This window comes from Phoca vitulina, unplaced genomic scaffold (genome assembly GCF_004348235.1).
Source record: "Phoca vitulina isolate PV1807 unplaced genomic scaffold, GSC_HSeal_1.0 scaffold39, whole genome shotgun sequence".
Classification (NCBI taxonomy): domain Eukaryota; kingdom Metazoa; phylum Chordata; class Mammalia; order Carnivora; family Phocidae; genus Phoca; species Phoca vitulina.
In genome coordinates this window covers 11,309,405-11,330,941 of record NW_022589742.1, presented here as the reverse complement: position 1 = coordinate 11,330,941, position 21,537 = coordinate 11,309,405, and the positions used below count along the sequence as shown (strand labels likewise).

General features: G+C 36.7%; 1 protein-coding gene and 1 pseudogene across 2 annotated transcripts in view; one reads left to right on the top strand and one right to left on the bottom strand.

Annotated features, from left to right (window-relative positions):
- Positions 1 to 21,310, top strand: part of FAM122C (family with sequence similarity 122C) — a 47,396-nt gene extending 26,086 nt beyond the window's left edge. The window contains exons 5-11 of one of the 2 annotated variants that reach the window (XM_032428366.1): positions 4,540 to 4,583; positions 4,687 to 4,741; positions 6,206 to 6,295; positions 6,692 to 6,780; positions 7,383 to 7,444; positions 11,849 to 11,945; positions 20,798 to 21,310. In XM_032428366.1, coding sequence (XP_032284257.1) covers positions 4,540 to 4,583; positions 4,687 to 4,741; positions 6,206 to 6,295; positions 6,692 to 6,780; positions 7,383 to 7,444; positions 11,849 to 11,945; position 20,798 — 438 coding nt within the window. In that variant the 3' untranslated portion in view covers positions 20,799 to 21,310. Of the gene's footprint in view, positions 1 to 4,539; positions 4,584 to 4,686; positions 4,742 to 6,205; positions 6,296 to 6,691; positions 6,781 to 7,382; positions 7,445 to 11,848; positions 11,946 to 20,797 lie in introns of those variants that run through there. The other variant, XM_032428367.1, reaches the window with a different exon arrangement.
- On the bottom strand, positions 18,858 to 19,013 carry LOC116647215 (annotated as a pseudogene).
- Positions 21,311 to 21,537: the final 227 nt, after the last annotated feature.

Genomic DNA, 21,537 nt, shown 5'->3' with positions numbered 1-21,537 from the left:
ACTCTGTTTCAGTCAAGCTAGTCTCACTACCCTGAAACCTGCTGTGTCTTTCCCTCTAAGCTTTTGTTCACATGGTTCCTTCTGCTTGGAATACCTTCCCCTTCACCCTGTGTTTGTCCAGATTTTAAACTACTTTCAAGGCCTAGGTCACATTTTATTTATTTTTTTAAGATTTTATTTATTTGTCAGAGAAAGAGAGAGCACAAGCAGGGGGAGCGTGGCAGGCAGAGGGAGAAGTAGGCTCCCCGCTGAGCAAGGAGCCCGATACGGGGCTCGATCCCAGGACCCTGGGATCATGACCTGAGCCAAAGGCAGACGCTTAACCGACTGAGCCACCCAGGCACCCCTAGATCACATTTTAATTCACACAACTCAACCCACTTTTCTATTCCAGACTACCCATAACGTGTATTGTTTATATTGACAATAATATTTAAACTCTTGATCATACACTGCATCAATACAAAATGTTTTAGCACATCCTTCCAATATATGTAAATAATGTATCCTTAATACATGATGGACATATACTACCAAGCTAGTATATAATATGAATCACTGAATATATGCAAAATACAAATATAAAAATGATGAGCTAAAGATGAAATGATGTTTTTAGAACATTTTAAATTGTATTTTATTAACTATAGGTCATTATTGAGAGTGAATATGAGTTCATATTTCCAGTAGTCTTCATGATTTAAGATTATTTTAGCCAGTGCCTTGATAGAGATTAGCTCAGCATTGTGTTTTCACAAGAAGGTGGCAGATGATGTGTGCTTTGCTAGGTAGGAGCTTCACCTTTGTCATTTCCCTGTCATTCACTTAGACTTGTATTACAAATCTTCTGTCCAACATTTCTTTATAGAAATCTTGTTAAGATACTTGTCTATTTTGTGGAACTTGGTTTAATTAAAACTAGATAATATATCCAAATGGCCACCTAACTTGCAATTAGTTATAATTAGCTAAAGGCCAAAAACATGCTGGTGTTTTGCAAGATCTTTGGACCCTCTGGGCTGATGAGGGCACCTGTGTCAAGATGGCTACTATGAGCAAACCTTCCTTCCTTACTATCTTAGATTTTAAAATATATAAATTGAATTTCTGTGTTTTTCTTTTTGCTTCCCAGTGGATCACCTTGTATACTTCCTGGGCTATGATCATGCTTACTTTGGAGAGCACCAACTTAATGTGTATAAAACTTGTCTCTCAAATGTGATTCTAGGCCATTTTAGGGAAAGCTCATCTGCTTATTTCATGTGTTCCCCATAATATTTAGCACCATATTTGCCCAGCACTATCCTAGGTACTTTATTATGTGTGAAATACGTTTTTTAAAATACCAGGACAAATTTAGACTGTGCAATTTCTTAAAGCCATTTCAACCATTTTTAAGAGTACAATTCAGTGTTATTAAGCACATTCACAATGTTGAGCAACCATCATCACTTTTCATTTCCAGAAATTTTTCATCATGCCAAACAGAAACTCCATACCCATTCAGCAGTAACTTCCTTTTTAACCTCAGTCTCCTGTAACCTCTGTTCTACTTTTTGTCTCTATGAAGATTTGTATTCTAGGTACCTCATAAAAGTGGCATCATACAATATTTGTTCTTTTGTGTTTGTTATTTCACTTAACATAATGTTTGCAGTATTCATCCATGTTGTAGCATGTGTCAGAACTTCCTTCCTTTTCATGGCTAAATGATAACTCCATTGTATGTTTATATCACATTTTTTAATCTATTCATCTGGTGATGAACACTTGGATTGTTTCCACCTTTTGGCTATTGTGAATAGTGCTACTAATGAACATTGGTGTACAAGTACCTGTTTGAGTCCCTTTTTTAATACTTTTGGGTATATACATAGGAACAGGATTGGTGGATCATATGGTAATTCAATGTTGAACTTTTTGAGAAACCATCGAATTGTCTTCCACAGAGTCTGCACTATTTTACATTCCCACCAACAATGTGTAAGAGTTCCAATTTCTCCACATTCTCACCAACACTTGTTTTTTTCTGCATTTTAAAATAATAGCTATCCTAGGGGCACCTGGATGTCTTAGTTGGTTAAGCGTCTGCCTTTGGCTCAGGTCATGATCCCGGAGTTCTGGAATGGAGTCCTGCACTGGGCTCCCTGCTCAGCAGGGAGTCTGCTTCTCCCTCTCCCTCTGCCCTTCACCCTGCTTGTGCTCTCTCTCTCTCAAATAAATAAATAAAGTCTTTAAAATAAAATAAAATAAAATAAAATAAATAAAAAATAATAGCTATCCTAATAAGTGTGAAGTGTTAGTTCATTGTGGTTTTGAATTGCATTTCCCTAATGACAAATGTTAAACATCTTTTCACGTGCTTATTAACCATTTGTATGTCTTCCTCGGAAAAATGTCCGTTCAAGTCCTTTACCCTTATTTTAATTAGGTTGTTTATCTTTTTGTTGTATTATAGAAGTTCTTTATATATTCTGGATATATAAAATATAAGATTTGCAAATATCTTCTCCAGTTCTTTTTTCAAAAGATTTTTTAAATTAATTAATTAATTTTTTTTTAAAGATTTTATTTATTTGAGAGAGAGCGAGAGAGCATAAGCAGGGGGAGTGGCAGAGTGAGAGGGAGAAGCAAACTCCCCACTGAGTAGGGAGCCCAACACGGGGCTTGATCCCAGGACTCCAGGATCATGACCTGAGCCAAAGGCAGATGCTCAACCAATGAGCCACCCAGGCGCCCAATTAATTTATTTTAGAGAGAGAGCACCAGAATGGTGAGGAGGGGCAGAGGGAGAGAATCTTCAAGCGACTCCACACTGAGTGCCGAGCCAGACGTGGAGCTTGATCCCACAACCCTGAGATTGTGATGTGAGCCGAAATCAAGAGTCAGACGCTTTTAACTGACTGAGCCACCCAAGAGCCCCTATCTTCTCCAATTTTGTAATTGTCTTTTCACTCTCTTGATAGTGTCTTTTGATACACAAAAATTTTAAACTTTATGAGTCTAGTTTATCTGTTTTTTTCTTATGTTACCTGTGCTTTTGTATTATATCCGAGAAATCATTACCAAATCCAATTCATGAGGTCTTTGCCCTATGTTTTCTTATAAGAGTTTTATAGTTTTAGGTCTTACATTTAGGTCTTTCATCCATTTCAAGTTAATTTTTATACATGGTGTAAGGAAAGGATTCAACTTCATTCTTTTGCATGGGGATGTTCAGTTTTTCCAGCACCACTCGTTGAAAAGACCATCCTTTCCCCAGTGAATGGTTTGGCACCCTTATGGAAAATCAATTGACCGTATGTGCGGGTGTTCATTTCTGGGCTCTCTGTTCTATTCCATTGATCTATATGTCTGTCCTTATGCCAGTACTGCACTATTTTGATTACTGTTGCTTTATGGTAAGTTTTGAAAGCAGGAAGTGTGAGTCCTCCAAATTTATGCTTCTTTTTCAAGATTGTTTTGGTTATTCAGGGCTCCTTGAGATTCCATGTGAATTTTATTTTTTCTTCCATGTGAATTTCAGGATGGGTTGTTCTATTTCTGCAAAAAATGCCACTGGGATTTTGATAAGCATTGCATTGCATCTGTTGATCACTTTGGGTAGTATTGCCATCTTAAAAATACTACATTTTCCAATTCATGAACACAGGATATCTTTCCATATGTGGGTTATTTTTTAAATAACTATTTATGTGAAAAATGATACTTGCATTTATTAAAAAAATAAAGGTCAAACAATATGGTAAAGTACAAAGAAAGAAAGAACAAATTACCCTAAATCTCACTACTCATTGATAAGTACTGTGAACTTTTTGGTGAACATCCTTCAGAACATCTCTTGTTTATAATTTTACATAAATAGCCTCTGAGGGGTTTTTTTCCTACTTAATATGTAATACATGTTTTTCAATGTCAATTACTAGATTTAAATCATGTTTGCACATAGGGGTGCCTGGGTGGCTCAGTCGGTTAAGTGTCTGCCTTCAGCTCAGGTCATGATCCCAGGGTCCTGGGATTGAGCCCCGAGTCAGGCTCCCTGCTCAGCGGGGAGTCCGCTTGTCCCTCTCCCTCTGCCCCTGTCCCCTTCTCATATATGCGCTCTCTCTCTCAAATAAATAAAATCTTTTAAAAAAATAAATAAATCATGTTTGCACCCTCATTTAATTAAACAAACCGATACTGATAAACATTTAGTTTGCTTTGGACTGTGAGTAATACTTATTAATATCATAGTATTAATGGTAGGAAAAATAGTATAATAATGAATGTTTGATGTTTGCTCTTTTGAATGAAGAAAGCTACAAAGTTTTTCATCTAAAAAGTTTCTGCATATTTGATGTACTGTAATGCATTAGTAATAGATCTTTGGTGTAGTAGGTGCAACAATTAAAAGTAGAGAACTAGACACTTGTTTAGAGATTTTATACTCTAGCTCTTCTATAGCCCAGTGAATAATAATAAAGGTACAGCCAAATGAAATAATTTTGTAAAACCATAAGATCTGGTATTCATTTATTCTCACGTTCTGCCTTTCAGGAAGAAGGCATGAATTTAGTAACTAGAGAAGCAATGCATGAATGGTGAGTAGTGTACTTTGAATTACTAGTCTGATCATCTCTATATTCAGTTACATCTTTTTTTTTAGTTAGGCAAACTCCAGTACTGATATCTCTTCTTTTGCAGGGAGGTACAAACCGCAATACGGATAAGTCGGTCTTGGGAAGAGAGTTTGAAGCTGGTATGGTATTAACACTTCAATTTTATAGAAAATTTGCAATTTTTACTGATTTTTAATATTGGCACTACCTAGTTTTGCTGTAATTTCTAGAAATCTAAGCTCTCACTTGAAATTGAAATTTATATGCTGCATAAATAATTTTTGATTGCTCCTAAGAAACAGTTGATGACTTACTCATAAAAATAACTGATATCATTTGAAAGTGGGGTTCAAAGTAAATAGTTGTCTGATACAAAACCATTGTTGTTGTGGACCAGCTTCCTCTCTGTCCTAGTGAGTCTAAGAAAAGTTCAGTTCTGCTGGTCAAATTGCTTAGATGACAAAACAATAAATGATTTCACTCCTTCCTACCTAATTTATTAACTAGGTATTAGAGTTTCAACCCACAGACAATGGGTTTCCTGGATAAATACTACATTTCTATGCCTGTAACACATATACTCCCACTAACACTTTAACATGCAACCTTTAATTTGAACATATTTGGAATTTAGTTACATCCCCTGCTAACATTTTTTAATGTCTCTGTACACATTATGATTACTTAGTTGTGGAAGTTGAGCAATGTTTAGGGTTCTTTTCCATGGACATTTCAGATAATGATAGAGAATTGAGCTGAAAATTGGGTAGAAGAGATTCTGGCTAGATGTCAGTGTCCAGATTTGGGAGTCACTACATTAGGAAATGGGTCATCAACAGAAACAATGACATCTTATTTTCCTTTGGCCCTGAGTGCCTTAGATGGACATCTGTTCCTGATTTAGGAGTAGGTCCTGAAGATTGAGTAGATAACCTCTGAAGCCTGCCCCTTTTCATGTTTAGTGCTAATACAATTTATAGATGCTGTTGGATTCCCTTAACTGACCCAGTTCTAATTACTTCAGGGGTTGGCACGAGTGAGTGAATCTGTGAATGTGTTAGGAAGAGGAAGGGAACATGTAACATAACTGTACTGTGTCTTAGGAAAGAAAAGAGCACATTTTAAAGTCCTGAATTATGCAGTACTGATTTTGTCCACATAAAATCTATAAACATTTTTTAATAACTGTAATTATTTTTACTGTCCCATTTGTATCTTAGTTCTAACCAAATCCTTTTTTATTGTTTCCTGGACATAGCATTGTAGTTTTCAACAACAAAGCACAGGTCAGATGCCAAGAGAAAAATTTTAATTTAGGATTTGTGTATATACTAGTAAGTATTGCTCGATATCAAGTGCTCACATTCTAGGCCTTTTGGGGACACTAGGGAAGCCCCTCAACTTGCCATGAGCTCTCTTTCCCAAAAGGAAAGAGTGAAGTGAATCTTGGGTTCCCTGCTTGCTTTAGGATGATATGAGCTCCTCACCATGGTACAACCACTGATTCAGTAAGGATTCCCTTGCCTGTGCAGCAGCTATCTCCCTAAGTATGTGCTAGGGAAGCAACTGGTGCTACAATGGTACACTGCTTTCTGCTTACACAGAGTGACAATGATTTAGAGAAACCGTCTTCAAAGCGCATCAATTTAATTCCAGTGTCCCCAGCAGCTCCTCCCACCAGGGGGATTGGGAAGGTAAGAAAGGAGAGCCTAAGAATCTGTGTCCTTTGAAATTTTTATAAAATATTAATGTTTCACTACCCACATTTTGGGGGGATATGTTTTGCCATGGGACATCTGATTCTAAATGACATTTTTCCCTTCCTTTTCATCTCTTGAACTATTATTAACATATAACAAAAGTCACCAACTTTGAAGTATATGATTTGATTAATTTTCGTAATTGTGTACAGTTCTGTAACCATAACCATAATCAAGATACAGAACAGTTCCCACACTCTAAACAATGTCCTCGTGATCTTTTGCACTTGATATCCTCTTCTCCCACCCCCCCGCCCACCCTAGAAAACCACTGATCTGCTTTCTGAGAAGAGTGGTGGTTTTAAAACCTCTGTTCTAATTTGGTTTTAGCACTGTTTTCCTCCATCGTTACAAACTTGTGTGAGTTGCACCACTATGCCTCCAAGCCCTTTTCCCAGTCCTACGCGACAATTTACAATGTAAGTTCATGTTGTATGAAAATATACCAAATTGCTTATAAAATAAGAATTTTAGAAACTTACAAGAAATAATAGCTCCAGGTTCTATGACAACCAAAGAAGTCGTGTGTTTTTAGCTAAATTAAAATGCCATTGTTTTGATTTATTATTTTGTATATTGAAAAGAATTAAGTGACTAAGAACATGTGAGAACATGCGAACACACGAAGAATCAGTAATTCATTAGCCCTGTTGAACATATGCTTCCTCTCCAAGCTTGATGATAAGGATCAGAGCTAATTCTTAAACTGTAAACAACTGTACCTGGTCATTTACCCATGATTTTCACCCTGATTCAAGGCAAGTCACAACTAGAACTGTAGGTCTTTCTAGCTTTTCTCCCCCCCACAATTTCAGAGAATCCTGAATCCTTACAAATTACAAGACAGTTTGCTATCCTGAAGCATTCCTGTTTTTAACCCAGATTTAGAGAAGAGCAATAAAACAATGTGATACTACACAGTCCTTTTTTAGTGTATGTCCTTAGATCTATTATAATGAAATAGTCATAGCTGAATTTGTTCAAATTTTTTCTTGTAATGATTGTCATAATTTTATTTTAGAAGAAGTCAAAACCCCACCAACATTATTAGACCAAGTATCTGTGGACCATTAAAAAGAAAAGGTACTTTTATCTACCAGCAAAAATAAATATAACTTCGAATTATTTTTATAAAATATCATATAAAATCAAGTGTTATAAGAAATTAATTTTAAAGGATTTTTTATTTAAAATATATTTGATAAGTTACTAGAGGCCTTTCGTTTTACTCAAACAAAACTATATGTAAAGATAATTTTAAAAGCTGTAAAGTACCATATAAATGTGAATTGAGAAATTTAATTCCAGTTTAGTCAACTATTATGATTTTCATTATATAATTCACCAAGCTAGCTGCCTTAAATACTTTCTGAAACAAGGTGGGGGATGAATGAATGAACAAACAGAATGAATCAGTCCTAGTATTCCACTGAATCTCGACCCCTACCCTGCCTGCCGCTGTACCTACTTGTTGACTTCATATGAATAAGTTGACACAAATCAGATCCACTTACTACACTAAAAATATATGCTATGTTTCATGCTATCTTAATTTTGGTTAAATATATGGAAAATGACCCACCCAGTAATAAAAAGGCAGAAGAAAAAAACAGAAGTTGTTTTTTGTTGTTGTTGTTTTTTGTTTTGTTTTTTTTTAACTCCCACAGCCCTGGATCCCATTTCTCAACCCTGCCTCATAAGCTAGGTTGTTCTTCCTTTTTTGTTAATACCACTACTGAGTTTATAATAGGGAGGGAAAATGGATAAATAGGAAAGGAGGTTAAACTTTTAAAATGCGTCTTTGTGAAAAATCCATTAAGATAGGAAAGAAGAAGGAGAAGAAAAAAAAGAGGAGGAAAAGGGGGAAGAAAAGGAGAAGGGGAAGGAGGAGAGCGAAACTATAGGGAAAGAAATTGAAATTTAAATGTACTTCAGTCTTGCTTGTATTTTGGATTACTTAATGGCAGTTGTCCTAACAACACATCTAACTCAGCATGTACTTATTATATTCTAAGACTAAGACTAGATCAATTCCGGAAAACACTCTTTCAAACTAAGCACTTTGTTTTATGATGATGGATCAATGACCTAGCTTAGGGGTCTTTTGCCTGTGCTGTGAAGTTAGGGGCTAGTGTTGACAAAACATTTAAATATATTAAGTTTAAGAGCTGTTAGAAAGTTGGGGTCATTTGAGTATTTAAAATAAAATATGCTGGAGCGCCTGGGTGGCTCAGTCGTTAAGTGGCTGCCTTCAGCTCAGGTCATGATCCCAGAGTCCTGGGATCGAGTCCCACATCAGGCTCCCTGCTCCACAGGAAGCCTGCTTCTCCCTCTCCCACTCCCCCTGCTTGTGTTCCTGCTCTCGCTGTCTCTGTCTCTGTCAAATAAATAAGTAAAATCTTAAAAAAATAAAATAAAATATGCTTAGGGGCACCTGGCTGGCTCAATTGGTGGGGCATGTGACTGATCTCAGGGTTGTGAGTTCAAGCCCCATGTTGGGTGTAGAGATTACTTAAAAATAAAATCTTAAAAAAAATAAATCAATAAAATACGCTTAAATTGAAGACAGTGTTTTACTAAATTAAAATAATTCTCCTTTTGGGGAGCCTGGGTGGGTGGCTCAGTCAGTTGAGCGTCCAACTCTTGATTTTGGCTCAGGTCACAATCTCAGGGTCGTGAGATCGAACACCTCGTTGGGCTCCACGCTCAGCACAGAGTCTGCTTCTCTCTCTCTTTCCCTCTCACTCTGCCCTTCCCCCCATTCGCATGCTTTCTGTCTCTAAAATAAATAAATCTTGGGACACCTGAGAGGCTCAGTCGGTTAGGCATCTGCCTTTGGCTCGGGTTGTGATCCCAGTGTCCTGGGATTGAGTCCCACATCCAGCTCCTCACTTGGCGGGGAGCCTGCTTCTCCCTTTCCCTTTGCCTACCACTCCCCCTGCTTGTGCTCTCTCTGACAAATAGATAAAAGCTTTAAAAAAAATAAAATAAATAAATAAGTCTTTTAAAAAATAAATAAAAATAATTCTCCCTCTAAGACATTTACACATAAAATGTTTTATGACATTGAAAATTCCTGGAATTTTCTTAGAATTTATGATTTAAAAAATTGTTTTTATATTATAATTTTCACACAATACATTTGGTTTCTGCCCAGTATCTTGGTGGATGTGGCATGTCTCACACAAGCCTCTCATACTTGGTTTTCAGTTCCTCTGGAGGATGACTGCCTCCTTTCTTTGAGGTATCCCTAAGAACTCCAAAGCAAATTCTATATGTACTGCATAGTCTGTATTTTAAGTCAGACCCTTCCAAACACAGCCTATACAAGTTTAGTCAAAATTCTTGTGGAATTTTAGATATAGTAACAGATTAAACAGAAATTTAATTTTATTTATCTATTTGGGAATATGAATATCCATTTGGGAAACAACAAATGATGTCTTATTTGGAGCCTATTAATACAAATGAAATGTGGGGAAAGAAGGTATAAAAAAATCCAAAGAGGTCTTGGGTGGGGGAGAAAAAAGAATGAGGACTATATAAAATGGGAGAGAGTATGAGATAGCAGTTAAAATCTCCAAGCATATGAAGGCGCATTGTATGGTGATAAGCTACACCTACTTCCACTAGAAATAAGCAAGAGCAAATAAGACTTCAAGTGGGAATTCTGAGAAATCTGCAGAAATCAGATAGCTATAAAGAGTGTTTTACAAGTAATAATGGTTTCAGCAAAGATAATTTTTATATGATGAATTTGTCTTGGTATGTCTGGCTTTTAATTTAAACCCAAAAAGAAAGGTGAGTAGTTTTTCCGTAATGATGTAATTGTAATCTGGCATGGGACAGGATGCCCAGACCTCTTTTGAGATTTATGAGCCATGATTATACTCCTAAGGAAGGTTTGTGGAATCTCTACTTCTAGCGATATATATATCGCTTATTATATTATATTATATTATATTATATTATATTATATTATATTATATATATCGCTAGAAATGAGATTATATTTATTTAATTTAAAGATTTTATTTATTTCTTTAAGAGAGAAAGTGTGTGAGCAGGGGAGGAGCAGAGAGAGAGGGAGACAATCTCAGCAGACTCTGTGCCTAGCACAGAGCCCCTTGTGGGGCTCGATCCCAGGACCCTAAAGTCACAACCCAAAGTCACAACCCCAAAGTCACAACCTCTCTTCTGATACTACTCAACAGTCTGATATGAATGTGTGGTGAGTATTAACATGAGGTTTTAAGAGTCTAACACTTCACTGACTAAGCCACCCAGGTGCCCCAGGATATATATATATATAAATAAAATATATATATATATATTTATATATATATAAAATCTTTTTAAAAATGAAAAATTTTTAATTTTTAAAAAGATTTTATTTATTTATTTATTTGAGAGAGAGAGAGCAGCAGAGGGAGAAGGAGAAGCAGGCACGGAGCCAGACTCAGGACTCTATCCCAGGACCCTGGGATCATGACCTGAGTTGAAGGCAGACGCTTAACCAACTGAGCTACCCAGGTGCCCCATTTCATTTTTTTTTTAAGATTTTTAAAATTTATTTTATTTTATTTATTTATTTGAGAGAGGGAGAGAGAGAGGTCAAGCAGGAGCCCGATGCGGGGCTTGATCTCAGGACCCTCAAGATCATGACCTGAGCTGAAGGCAGACACTTAATCGACTGAGCCACCCAAATAGGTGCCCCTATTTTATTTTATTTTTAAGTAAACTCTACACCCAACATTGGGCTTAAACTCACGACCAAGAGTCACATGCTCGACTGACTGAGCCGGCCAGGGGCCCCTATTCCTAGGGATATTTTTTAATGAGTAGTTGGCCTTAGTGTTTTACCATTCAAATTCCACCCTATGAGTTATGGGCTTGAACATCAGTTTTCTCTCATCCAGACATGGTTATCACATGATGGTGTAATAATGTGCAGATTTTAGCATTTACTTTGATGTAAAGATTACAGCAATGCAGTTTTTTGAGATTAGATGTGTCTCCTTAATCTTTAAAAATATATTTATTTTGATCATTGTATGCTATAAAAGAATTGATCTATTTAGTTCATTGTATATGTTTGGCAAAATAAAGATAGCAACAGCCTAAACATTTAAAATAAGGAATGAGATTAAATTATGGTATGGCCATACTACATAGCTCTATAAAATCACGTTGTAGAATTTAGTTAATAATATGAGAAAATTATAATCATTAAAAACAAAAAATAGGTTACATGTTGGTATTATATATGATACAAATCAAATTTTGTTTAAAAACAATCATGTGTACACACACATATTTAGGAATTACTGAAAAGTGGTTATCTCTGGGTAATGGGGACATAAAACTTTTTCCTTTGTTTTTATGTATCTTATAAATTATTTGCAATGAACAAGTTTTACTTTTACAATTAAAAGCAAAAGCATGTTAGATAAAACATATCTACTTTGATCTGCTTTTTTGTCATAGGTGAAATGACATTTGAAGATCAGCCAAAGAAACTTTTCCAAGGCACAACCAACATGCTTTCTTCTGATACTACTCAACAGTCTGATATGAATGTGTGGTGAGTATTAACATGAGGTTTTAAACATTCATTGGCCATTTTTCACTTGCTTTTTAAATCTGTTCTTACTATTGTATATATTCAGAAGTATTATTAAATATTTTTAGAAGTTATAAAACTAATATCCCAAATGAATGCTATTAGCTTTAGTTCTTCTCCCTAACATTTATGTGTGACGTTAATATATGCTGGATACATTTTTAGAAGTGGGGTCTTGGCATTTGATTAAGAGGTATTAGAGAAGGGGCTCCTGGACAGCTCGTCAGTTAAGCAGCCAGCTCTTGGTTTCGGCTCAGGGCATGATCTCAGGGTCATGATCTCAGGGTTGTGAGATCGAGCCCCTTGTTGCAGGGGGTTGATGGTTGCTCTGAGCTCAGCACGGAGTCTGCTTGAGATTCCCCCTCCCTCTGCCTCCCCTTCTGCTCCTCCTCTCTCTCTGTCTCTCAAATAAATAAAATCTTTAAAAAAAGAGGTATTAGAGAAATATATAAAAATGCAAGCTTGGAAAAAAGTCATCTTCTGCCCATCTTTTCTTCCTTGGATTTTTGTGTGCTTTGTTAGGCTGAGCGTATTATTGAAAGGCGTGCCAAGAAAGCATGTTTTAATAATCAAAATGGGAAATGCAGTGAATGGGTTTTTATTTAATGTTACTGTTGGCTTTGTTTTACTGCTCTTGTGAAATTGCTCTTGTAACTAGTGCCAGTTCTTTGCTTCATATATTTTGTGTTCATTTGTAGACAAAGCAGAGTGCACAGAGATCTTTTGAATTCTGTTATCAACGAATGGCATTTTCTTCTCCTAGTCTATCTTTAGATATTCTTGATGGAAACAATAGTGGTACAGGATCTTCTTGAATTCATCAGTTAGAATCAGCACTGTCACATTCTCCCATATCATCTTCTGATTCTCGTTCTCCATGTATGTAGTAGATGAACTTTCAACCAAGTGATTCACCCATCCCAAGACTGTCTCACCAGTGGAGAAACACGTTTGCTTCTCTCTCCCTGCCCCCACACACACACAAGTTAGAGCAACTATTTCTTATTACCTTATTTTCTCAATTTCCTAAAATTCTGTTTATCTATGGAATTTGCATATCTAATTGCTCTGTATGCCCTTAAAACCAATGTAGTGATACTTTCAAAGATGTTTTCCAAATAAGAACTATATTGAAGATACAATCATGTCTTCAAGCTGCTAAAGTGTAGAAACATGCTGCACCTTGGTTTTTTAAAAACATAATTGAGAGCTCTATTTATTTATATGAATAAGTAGATAAAATTATAAGTCCTGATGAAATATAATTGTTCCATTAATCAACAAGTAAAATAATTTTTTAGGTTATATGCTGAGTGCCCATGCTAGTTCTTTTTTTTTTTTTTTAAGATTTTATTTATTCATGAGAGAGAGAGAGAGGCAGAGGGAGGAGCAGGCTCCCCAAGGAGCAGGGAGCCTGATGCGAGGCTCGATCCCAGGACCCTGGGACCACGATCTGAGCCGAAGGCAGACGCTTAACGACTGAGCCACCCCAGGCGCCCCCCATGCTAGTTCTTAATGATATTTTCAATAATTGCTAGTTTCCTCTTGGTAAGGAAAAATCACCTATCTTAGAGCAGTTTTTAAAACTAAGCTAGTTATACTATGCTGATACAAGGATTGCCTATTTTGCACATGAATCCTTGGATGTTTAATTTGTTGGGAAGGAATAGGTAGGGGAAACAAGATGAAGAAAGGTAATTGAATAGCATGAAAATAATATGTAATTGGCTTCACTCAATTTGTACTTAACCTGATTATCCCTGATCAACTTTGTATCCTAATTCAGTATGGAAAAAAGACAATGTTGATAAATTGTGGTCTTTTACATTTCTATGAATTACTTTTTATTCATCATCATGACTACTGATTTGATTAAATAAGGCTTAATATGTTAGAGTTTTTCTGCAAGAATCATATACTTCCAGTTGTTCCCTAAGGACTACAAATGTTTGTTTAAACTTCAATTTTCTATTCAAAAGTAAGGGTTTTCTGAATAAGAAAAATTATTTGCTAAAAATTTAAAATCTAAAGTGAGTGCTTTAAGTAATTGAGGATGGCATTAGCATTTTGAAAAATAGAAATGTATCCTCATGAAGTTCAGAATTGGTTTAAATTTCCTCAGCTAATGAAATAGGAATGGTTATCTAAAATATTCATAAAAAGTTTTTCCTTGTTATTAGAAATAATCAGAATGACGAAAATCAGATATAGGTATGCCCCACATGGGAAAAAGACTGTTACATCAAGAATTGTTTGCCAGGGGCACCTGGGTGGCTCAGTTGGTTAAGCGTCTGCCTTTGGCTCAGGTCATGATCCCGGGGTCCTAGGATCAAGCCCCATGTCGGGCTCCCTGCTCCTGGTGAAGCTCCCTCTCTCTCAAATAAGTAAATAAAATCTTAAAAAAAAAAGAATTGTTTGACAGTGGCCCCAATGAAATTGAGTAGCATGGCTAGATATGTGGGAGAAGATTTTGTTCACCAATGAATAAATGAATATTTATGAGATGACTGGGATCCTGATGGTCCCTGGAAACTGGGACAGGATTCTACAAATTGGTCAAGGACAAGTGAACTATCAATATTGCCTTTGTAACTCAGCTCCTATACTTGCCAGACCCTTAGTGGACCAATTGTGAACATATACGGGGGCCCTCATGGGCTGAGGTGTGACTGCAGTGATGTTCCTTGCTGAAATTGTACATCATTGACAGACAGTGTCCTCATGTATTACTGACACTTGAGCAAAAGGAAAAAAAAAAAAAGGTTTGCGAAATATTCAGGTACAAAGACCAAGGATGGAGAAAGTGAACAGTGGGAGTAGGACTACTACTCAGTTGTATAAAGAGCTTTTATTTTATTTATTTATTTTTTAAAGGTTTTACTTAGTTATTTGTCATAGAGAGAGAGAGTACAAGCAGGGGGAGCGGCAGGCAGAGGGAGAAGCAGACTCCCTGCTGAGCAAGGAGCCCGATGTGGGACTTGATCCCAGGACTCTGGGATCATGACCTGAGCCGAAGGCAGACACTTAACTGACTGAGCCACCCAGGCGTCCCATAAAGAGCTTTTAATCAATAAATCTTGGTAATACTGACAATCTGAACACACCTCTTTCAACTCAGACAATTCCTTTCATTCTATTCAATTAGTTTTTATTGTTTTAGTTGTACTCCAGGATGCCACACTTACTATAATATGCTCAGAATCAAGGACTTCGTAGTTGGTTTTCCCGTCTGTTGCCTTTTGAGCTTTTGTATTGGGAAGATCTGTTTCTTATATGATTTTTCATTTCTTAAGTGGTTTTCAGACCATAGTAGTTCTAACTTTTACATGATATTTTTTGTGGTTGATTTTTTCTTTTTTGTTGTTGTTTTTGTTTCAAGTTTTTATTTAAATTCTAGTAACATACAGTGTAATATTAATTTCAGGAGTAGAATTTAGTGATTCATCACTTATATATAACACCCAGTGCTCATCACAACACCTGCCCTCCTTAGTGCCCATCATCCATTTAGCCCATCCCCCACCCACCTCCCCTCCATCAATCCTCAGTTTGTTCTCTATAGTTAAGAGTCTGTTTTATGGTTTGTCTCTCTTTCTCTCTCTCTCTCTCTCTCTTTCCCTTAATGTTCATCTGTTTTGTTTCTTAAATTCTACATATGAGTGAAATCATATGGTGTTTGTCTTTCTCTGATTAACTTATTTCACTTAGCATAATATACTCAAGCTCCATCCATGTCATTGCAAATGGCTGAGTAATATTCCATTATATATATATATATATATATATATAATATATATATACACACACACATACACACACACACTACATCTTCTTTATCTGTCCAGCTCTTCCTATAGTTTGGCTATTGTTGATAATGCTGCTATAAACATCGGGGTGCATGTGTCCCTTCAAATCAGTATTTTTGTATCCTTTGGGTAAATACCTTGTAGTGCAATTGCTGGGCAGGGAAATACAAATCAAAACTACAATGAGAGTGGCTGATTATTTTTAGTTATGGTAAGACTATATTTTGTCATCCTAAACATGCCAAGGAATTGTCATGTCAGTTTTCATAGTAAAAGACACGTATTAGTTTCCTAGGGCTGCCATAACAAAGTACCACAAACTGGGTAGCCTAAACAAAATAGATTATCTCACAGTTCTGGGGGCTAAAAGTCCAAGATCAAGGTGTCATCAGAGTTGGTTCCTTCTGGAGCCTCTGAGGGAGAATTTGTTAATGTCTCTCTCTAGCTTCTGGTAGATGCCGGAAATCCTTACCTTGCAGACATATCACTCCAGTCTCTGTCTCTCTCATCGTATGGGCTTCTCCCTGTGTTCCTGTGTTTTCATGTGGTTATTATAAAGACACCAGTCACTGGATTTAGGGCCCAAGCTAATCCGGTATGACTTCATCTTAGCTTGACTACATCTGCAAAGACCCCATTTCCATCTAAGGTCACATTTGCAGATACCGGGTGTTAGGACTTCAACATCACCTTTTGGGGTACACAATTTAATCCACAACAGAATACTTCTGGGATTTTTATTTTGCTTGTTTCATTTTTCTTAAGTTAGTTTTTTAAATCATCTATCTTATAACCCATTTTAAACAAGAGGTGACCGTATTGAACATAACATTGGTATATCTCCTTATATATTATACATATATGCTTATTTATATATATATATATATGTATGCTTATGTACAGATATACTAGTTTTCACATTGTCAATAAAAGGATAAATGAAAGTGGAAGTATGGTTTTAAAATATTTTCAAAGCATCATTTTTAAGCCTTAATATATATTCGTGTTCAATCAAATATTCCTATTTTACTTGTAATGTTATAAAAGAGCAGGACTCCATGGGACGCCTGGGTGCCTCATTCAGTTCAGTGTCTGCCTTCAGCTCAGGTTATGATCCCAGGGTCCTGGGATCGAGCCCCACCTCGGACTCCCTGCTCAGTAGGGGGTCTGCTTCTCCCTCTGCCTGCCGCTCCTGCTGCTTGTGCTCTCTCTCTCTCTCTCGCTCTCTTACTCTCTCTCTCTGACAAAGAAATAAATAAAATCTTTGAAAAAAAAAAGAGCAGCACTCCAGATTCATCCTAACATGAAGACTCACTGCAGTAATAAGTAAGATTCTCAGGTCAGGGAAAAAAATATGGTTCTGAAGATTTATAATGACTAAATCAACCAATCAAGCTTGTAATTTCAAGTATATTCAATTAAGTATCTAATGAGTACTTTCTCTGTACAGGAAACTATACTTAAAATTGTAGGATATAGGAAGATGAGTGAAATACCATCCGTCTCTTCAAGCAGGATAAGTACAAAAATAATACTGATAGCAGCAGTCTAAGATGACTACAGATATGCATATGAAAGTACCTCTGAACTATGAAAGTAGGAGAGGAAGACAATGTTGGAATGATAGGATTTTTAGAAGCCTTCTAGTCTACCTTTCTTTTTTTTTAATTTTTTTAAATTTTATTTTATTATGTTATGTTAGTCACCATACATTGCATCATTAGTTTTTGATGTAGTGATCCATGATTCATTGTTTGCGTATAACACCCAGTGCTCCATTCAGTACGTGCCCTCCTTAATACACATCACCGGGCTAACCCATCCCCCCACCCCACCCCCCGCAAAACCCTCAGTTTGTTTCTCAGAGTCCATAGTCTCTCATGGTTCATCTCCCCCTCCAATTCCCCCCCCTTCATTTTTCCCTTCCTACTATATTCTTTTTTTTTTTAAACATATAATGTATTATTTGTTTCAGAGAGTCTACCTTTCAATGCAGAAATCCTTTTAAGAATTCCAGACAGGGCGCCTGGGTGGCTCAGTTGGTTAAGTGACTGCCTTCGGCTCAGGTCATGATCCTGGAGTCCCGGGATCGAGTCCCGCATCCCGCATCGGGCTCCCTGCTTGGCAGGGAGTCTGCTTCTCCCTCTGACCCTCCCCCTCTCATGCTCTCTCTCTATCTCATTCTCTCTCAAATGAATAAATAAAATCTTTAAAAAAAAAAAAAAAAGAATTCCAGACAAATGATCTTTTAGCCTTAGTTTGAAATCTTGTAGTAATGAACTGACTTTTGTCACACAACAGTTCATTCTGCTGTTGGACCACTCTCACTATCAGAAAGCTCTTACGTTAAAAGAGGGGATGGGGTGAGAATTTGTATCTAGGTGGCCTGTTTCATTGGCTCTTTAGAACTGAGGCAAATCAAATGAGCTATTAAAAGCAGATGAGTTAAGATTCTAATTCTGCATTAATCTTTGTCCCTGCTCCTTGTTTTTTGTTTTGTTTTGTTTTTAAAGATTTTATTTATTTATTTGAGAGAGAGAGAGAATGAGAGACAGAGAGCATGAGAAGGAGGAGGGTCAGAGGGAGAAGCAGACTCCCTGCCAAGCAGGGAGCCCGATGCGGGACTCGATCCCGGGACTCCAGGATCATGACCTGAGCCGAAGGCAGTCGCTTAACCAACTGAGCCACCCAGGCGCCCTGTCCCTGCTCCTTGAATTGTTACTACTCCCACTACAGGACATATTTAATCTCATCTCCTAAATGAATTTTTAAAATTCACCTAGAAGCAACTATATATAAATATCCATGATGAAAATGCATGTATGATACTTTGGATATCTATGGAGAAAACTAATTACAATTTGCCTCAAGTGTTTTTAAATATTTTAGATCTTTAAAAGTTGAGCTTGAAAGATCTATCATATAGGTAGACTTCACTGTCAGATAGTTGAAACTATGCATTTAGAAAAGGCCAAAGAACAGTAAGTACTGCGGCAAAAATGTAGCTTTGTTTCCCTTAAGTTCCATGATATCTCAGATTTCTTCCAATGTGGTTCTTAACCCAAGAGTAAATGAGATTGCTTTTTATAAATGTCTATAATGTATGGGTGGAGAGCGTCATCTGTCATATTGGAATCTTGGAAACTTGCTCAACTTTCTTAATTAGCAATAATCGCGCCTCGGATAAACCTCATTGGCTACGATACTGCCACTGCGCAAAGCTTCAACTTTCTTAATAGTGGGAGACTTAATGACCATGGCTTCTCAGAAGAAATGCATTAAATTAATGCAGTTATTAATTGAATCCTGTAAATTGACCAGTAAGATATATATATATGAATATGATTGGAGAGCTCTGTGGCATCAGTGACAGCAAACTGGTAACATAACTTCTTATATCAGCCTTTTACGGGAATGCCCAGACTACATTATGTGTGCAGGAGTCAGGAGACCTGACTTAGGGCTCCAGCTCTGTCACTCGCTGTCTATGACTTCCAACAGGTCACTTCACCAATCTGGGCTTCAGATTTCCAATATGTAAAATAGAGTTGAACTAGGTATTTATAAGATCCTTTCTGCCTCTTAAAATTTTATTGATTCTGTAAAAGCATCTGCCTTCATCTTTGCTCCTGTAACAGTGAAAGTCACGATGGCATTAAGCTTCAGAAGGCTTTAAGAAAATATTTAGGAAATTAGAGAGCTTTATGCCTAGTATTTTTATTCTTTCTGGCAACAAGAAACTCATTTTGTTCAGCCTCATCAATAGTTTCCTCTCTTCTATGAATTATGCATGCTTTATGATGAAATGTAGAAAGCTAATTTCCCCCTGGTTTCTTGTTTTGTGTGGATAAATGATCCTCTCAGGATTTCCATATTAATAACAAGTTCCCACTGACAAAGCACTCACCATAAAATTTTCTTTCTAGTAACTACAGCTTGAGACAAAACAAAATAAAGATACACTTGGTATGTTTGCTTCAGAGAAGCAAAAGAGACAGGGCAAAAAAGCTACATCAACTACAAAAACTCATGCACAATTCACATTCGGAAGTGCTTAACTAGTACTAAAACGCAGACTACCAGCAGAGTAGTTTTTCTTTTTCCTTGACAATCATTATATGGCTCTAAGAAAAACCCTCTAACTTCAGTTTAGTTGATTTCATGGCCTGGCTCTTGTGCTTGGTAACTCTCCACTGAACACAAAAAAAGGACACACTTGAAAGTCGCAAACAGCTGGTTTGTGACTTTGTGCTGAGGAAGGAAATATTTTGAAATTGCATTATCCCGTGGAGGAACCTAATTATAGTTTCCGTTTCTAGCCCCACTCTTATGAGGGGGGGGTTTAGTTTGCTTGCTTAACTAGACTTATATTAAACTCCGAAGTGGTTTACATTGAGTCCTATTCTTAGATAATCTTTTCATAAGTGTGAAGCCTTTGGAAAGGAAGGTGCTGGGCGCCTGGGTGGCTCAGTTGGTTAAGCAACTACCTTCGGCTCAGGTCATGATTCTGGGCTCCTGGGATGGAGTCCCAAATCGGGCTTCCCCTGCTCAGTGGGGAGCCTGCTTCTCCCTCTCCCTCTGCCTGCCCCTCTCCCTGCTTGTGCTCTCTCTCTCTGTCAAATAAATAAATAAAATCTTTAAAAAAAAAAAAAAAAAAGAAAGGCTAGCATGTTGGGGCTATCAAGGCAAGTTCAGCTAAAACTCTCTTAAACTTTAATTGGAATACATTCCCATGCCACATTGATTAGCAGAGATTTAAAATTTGATTGTAGTATACATGGCTGTTGAGAGTTTGGTGAAACTGGTGTTTGAATTCCCTGTGGTGGGTTCTTAATGTCCTTTCTGGAGGAAGTTTGGTAGTATGTATTACAAGCCTTCAAAATGTGCACATCTTTCGATACAGCAATTCTTCTAGAAATTTTTCTTAGGGAAAAATATGGGACAGGTTGAAAAGGATGTTTACTGTAATGTTATTTGTAGTTGTGAAAAATGTAATGTTTTCAACAGATGGTGCTGGAGCAACTGAATATCCACCTGCCAGATAATGAGGTTGGACTCTTACCTCACAGTGTATACAAAAATTAACTCAAAAATAGATCAATGACCTAAATATTAAGAGCTAAAACCATTAAATTCTTAGGGAAAGAACAGGGGTAAATCTTTATGGCCTTGGATTTGGCAATGGATTCTTAGATATATCACTAAAAACATGAGCAACAAAAGAAGAAAACAGATAAGTGGAACTTTATCAAAATTAAGAACTTTTGTGCATGAAAGGACATTAACAAGACAGTGAAAAAGATAACCTGTAGAGTGACAAAAAATATTTGTAAATCATATCTGATGAGTTTAATCTAGAATATGTAAAGAAGTCTTATAACTCAGCCACAAAAAGACAAACAACCCAACTAAAATATGGGCAAATGACTTTATAAATAGACATGTCTCCCAAGAAGATATACATATGGCCAATAAGCACATGAAAAGATGTTCCACACCTTTAGTCATTACGGAAATGCAAATCAAAACCACAGAGAGAGAAATCACTTCATACCCACTAGGTTGGCTAGAATCAAAAAGATAGTAACAAGTATTGGTGCAGATGTGGAGAAATAGAGGACTCTTGTACACTGCTGTTTGGAATGTAAAATAATGCAGTGACTGTGGAAAACATTTTGGCAGTTCCTCAAAATATTAAACATTAAACATATAAAACATATTAAACGTCCACAAAATATTAAACTCTA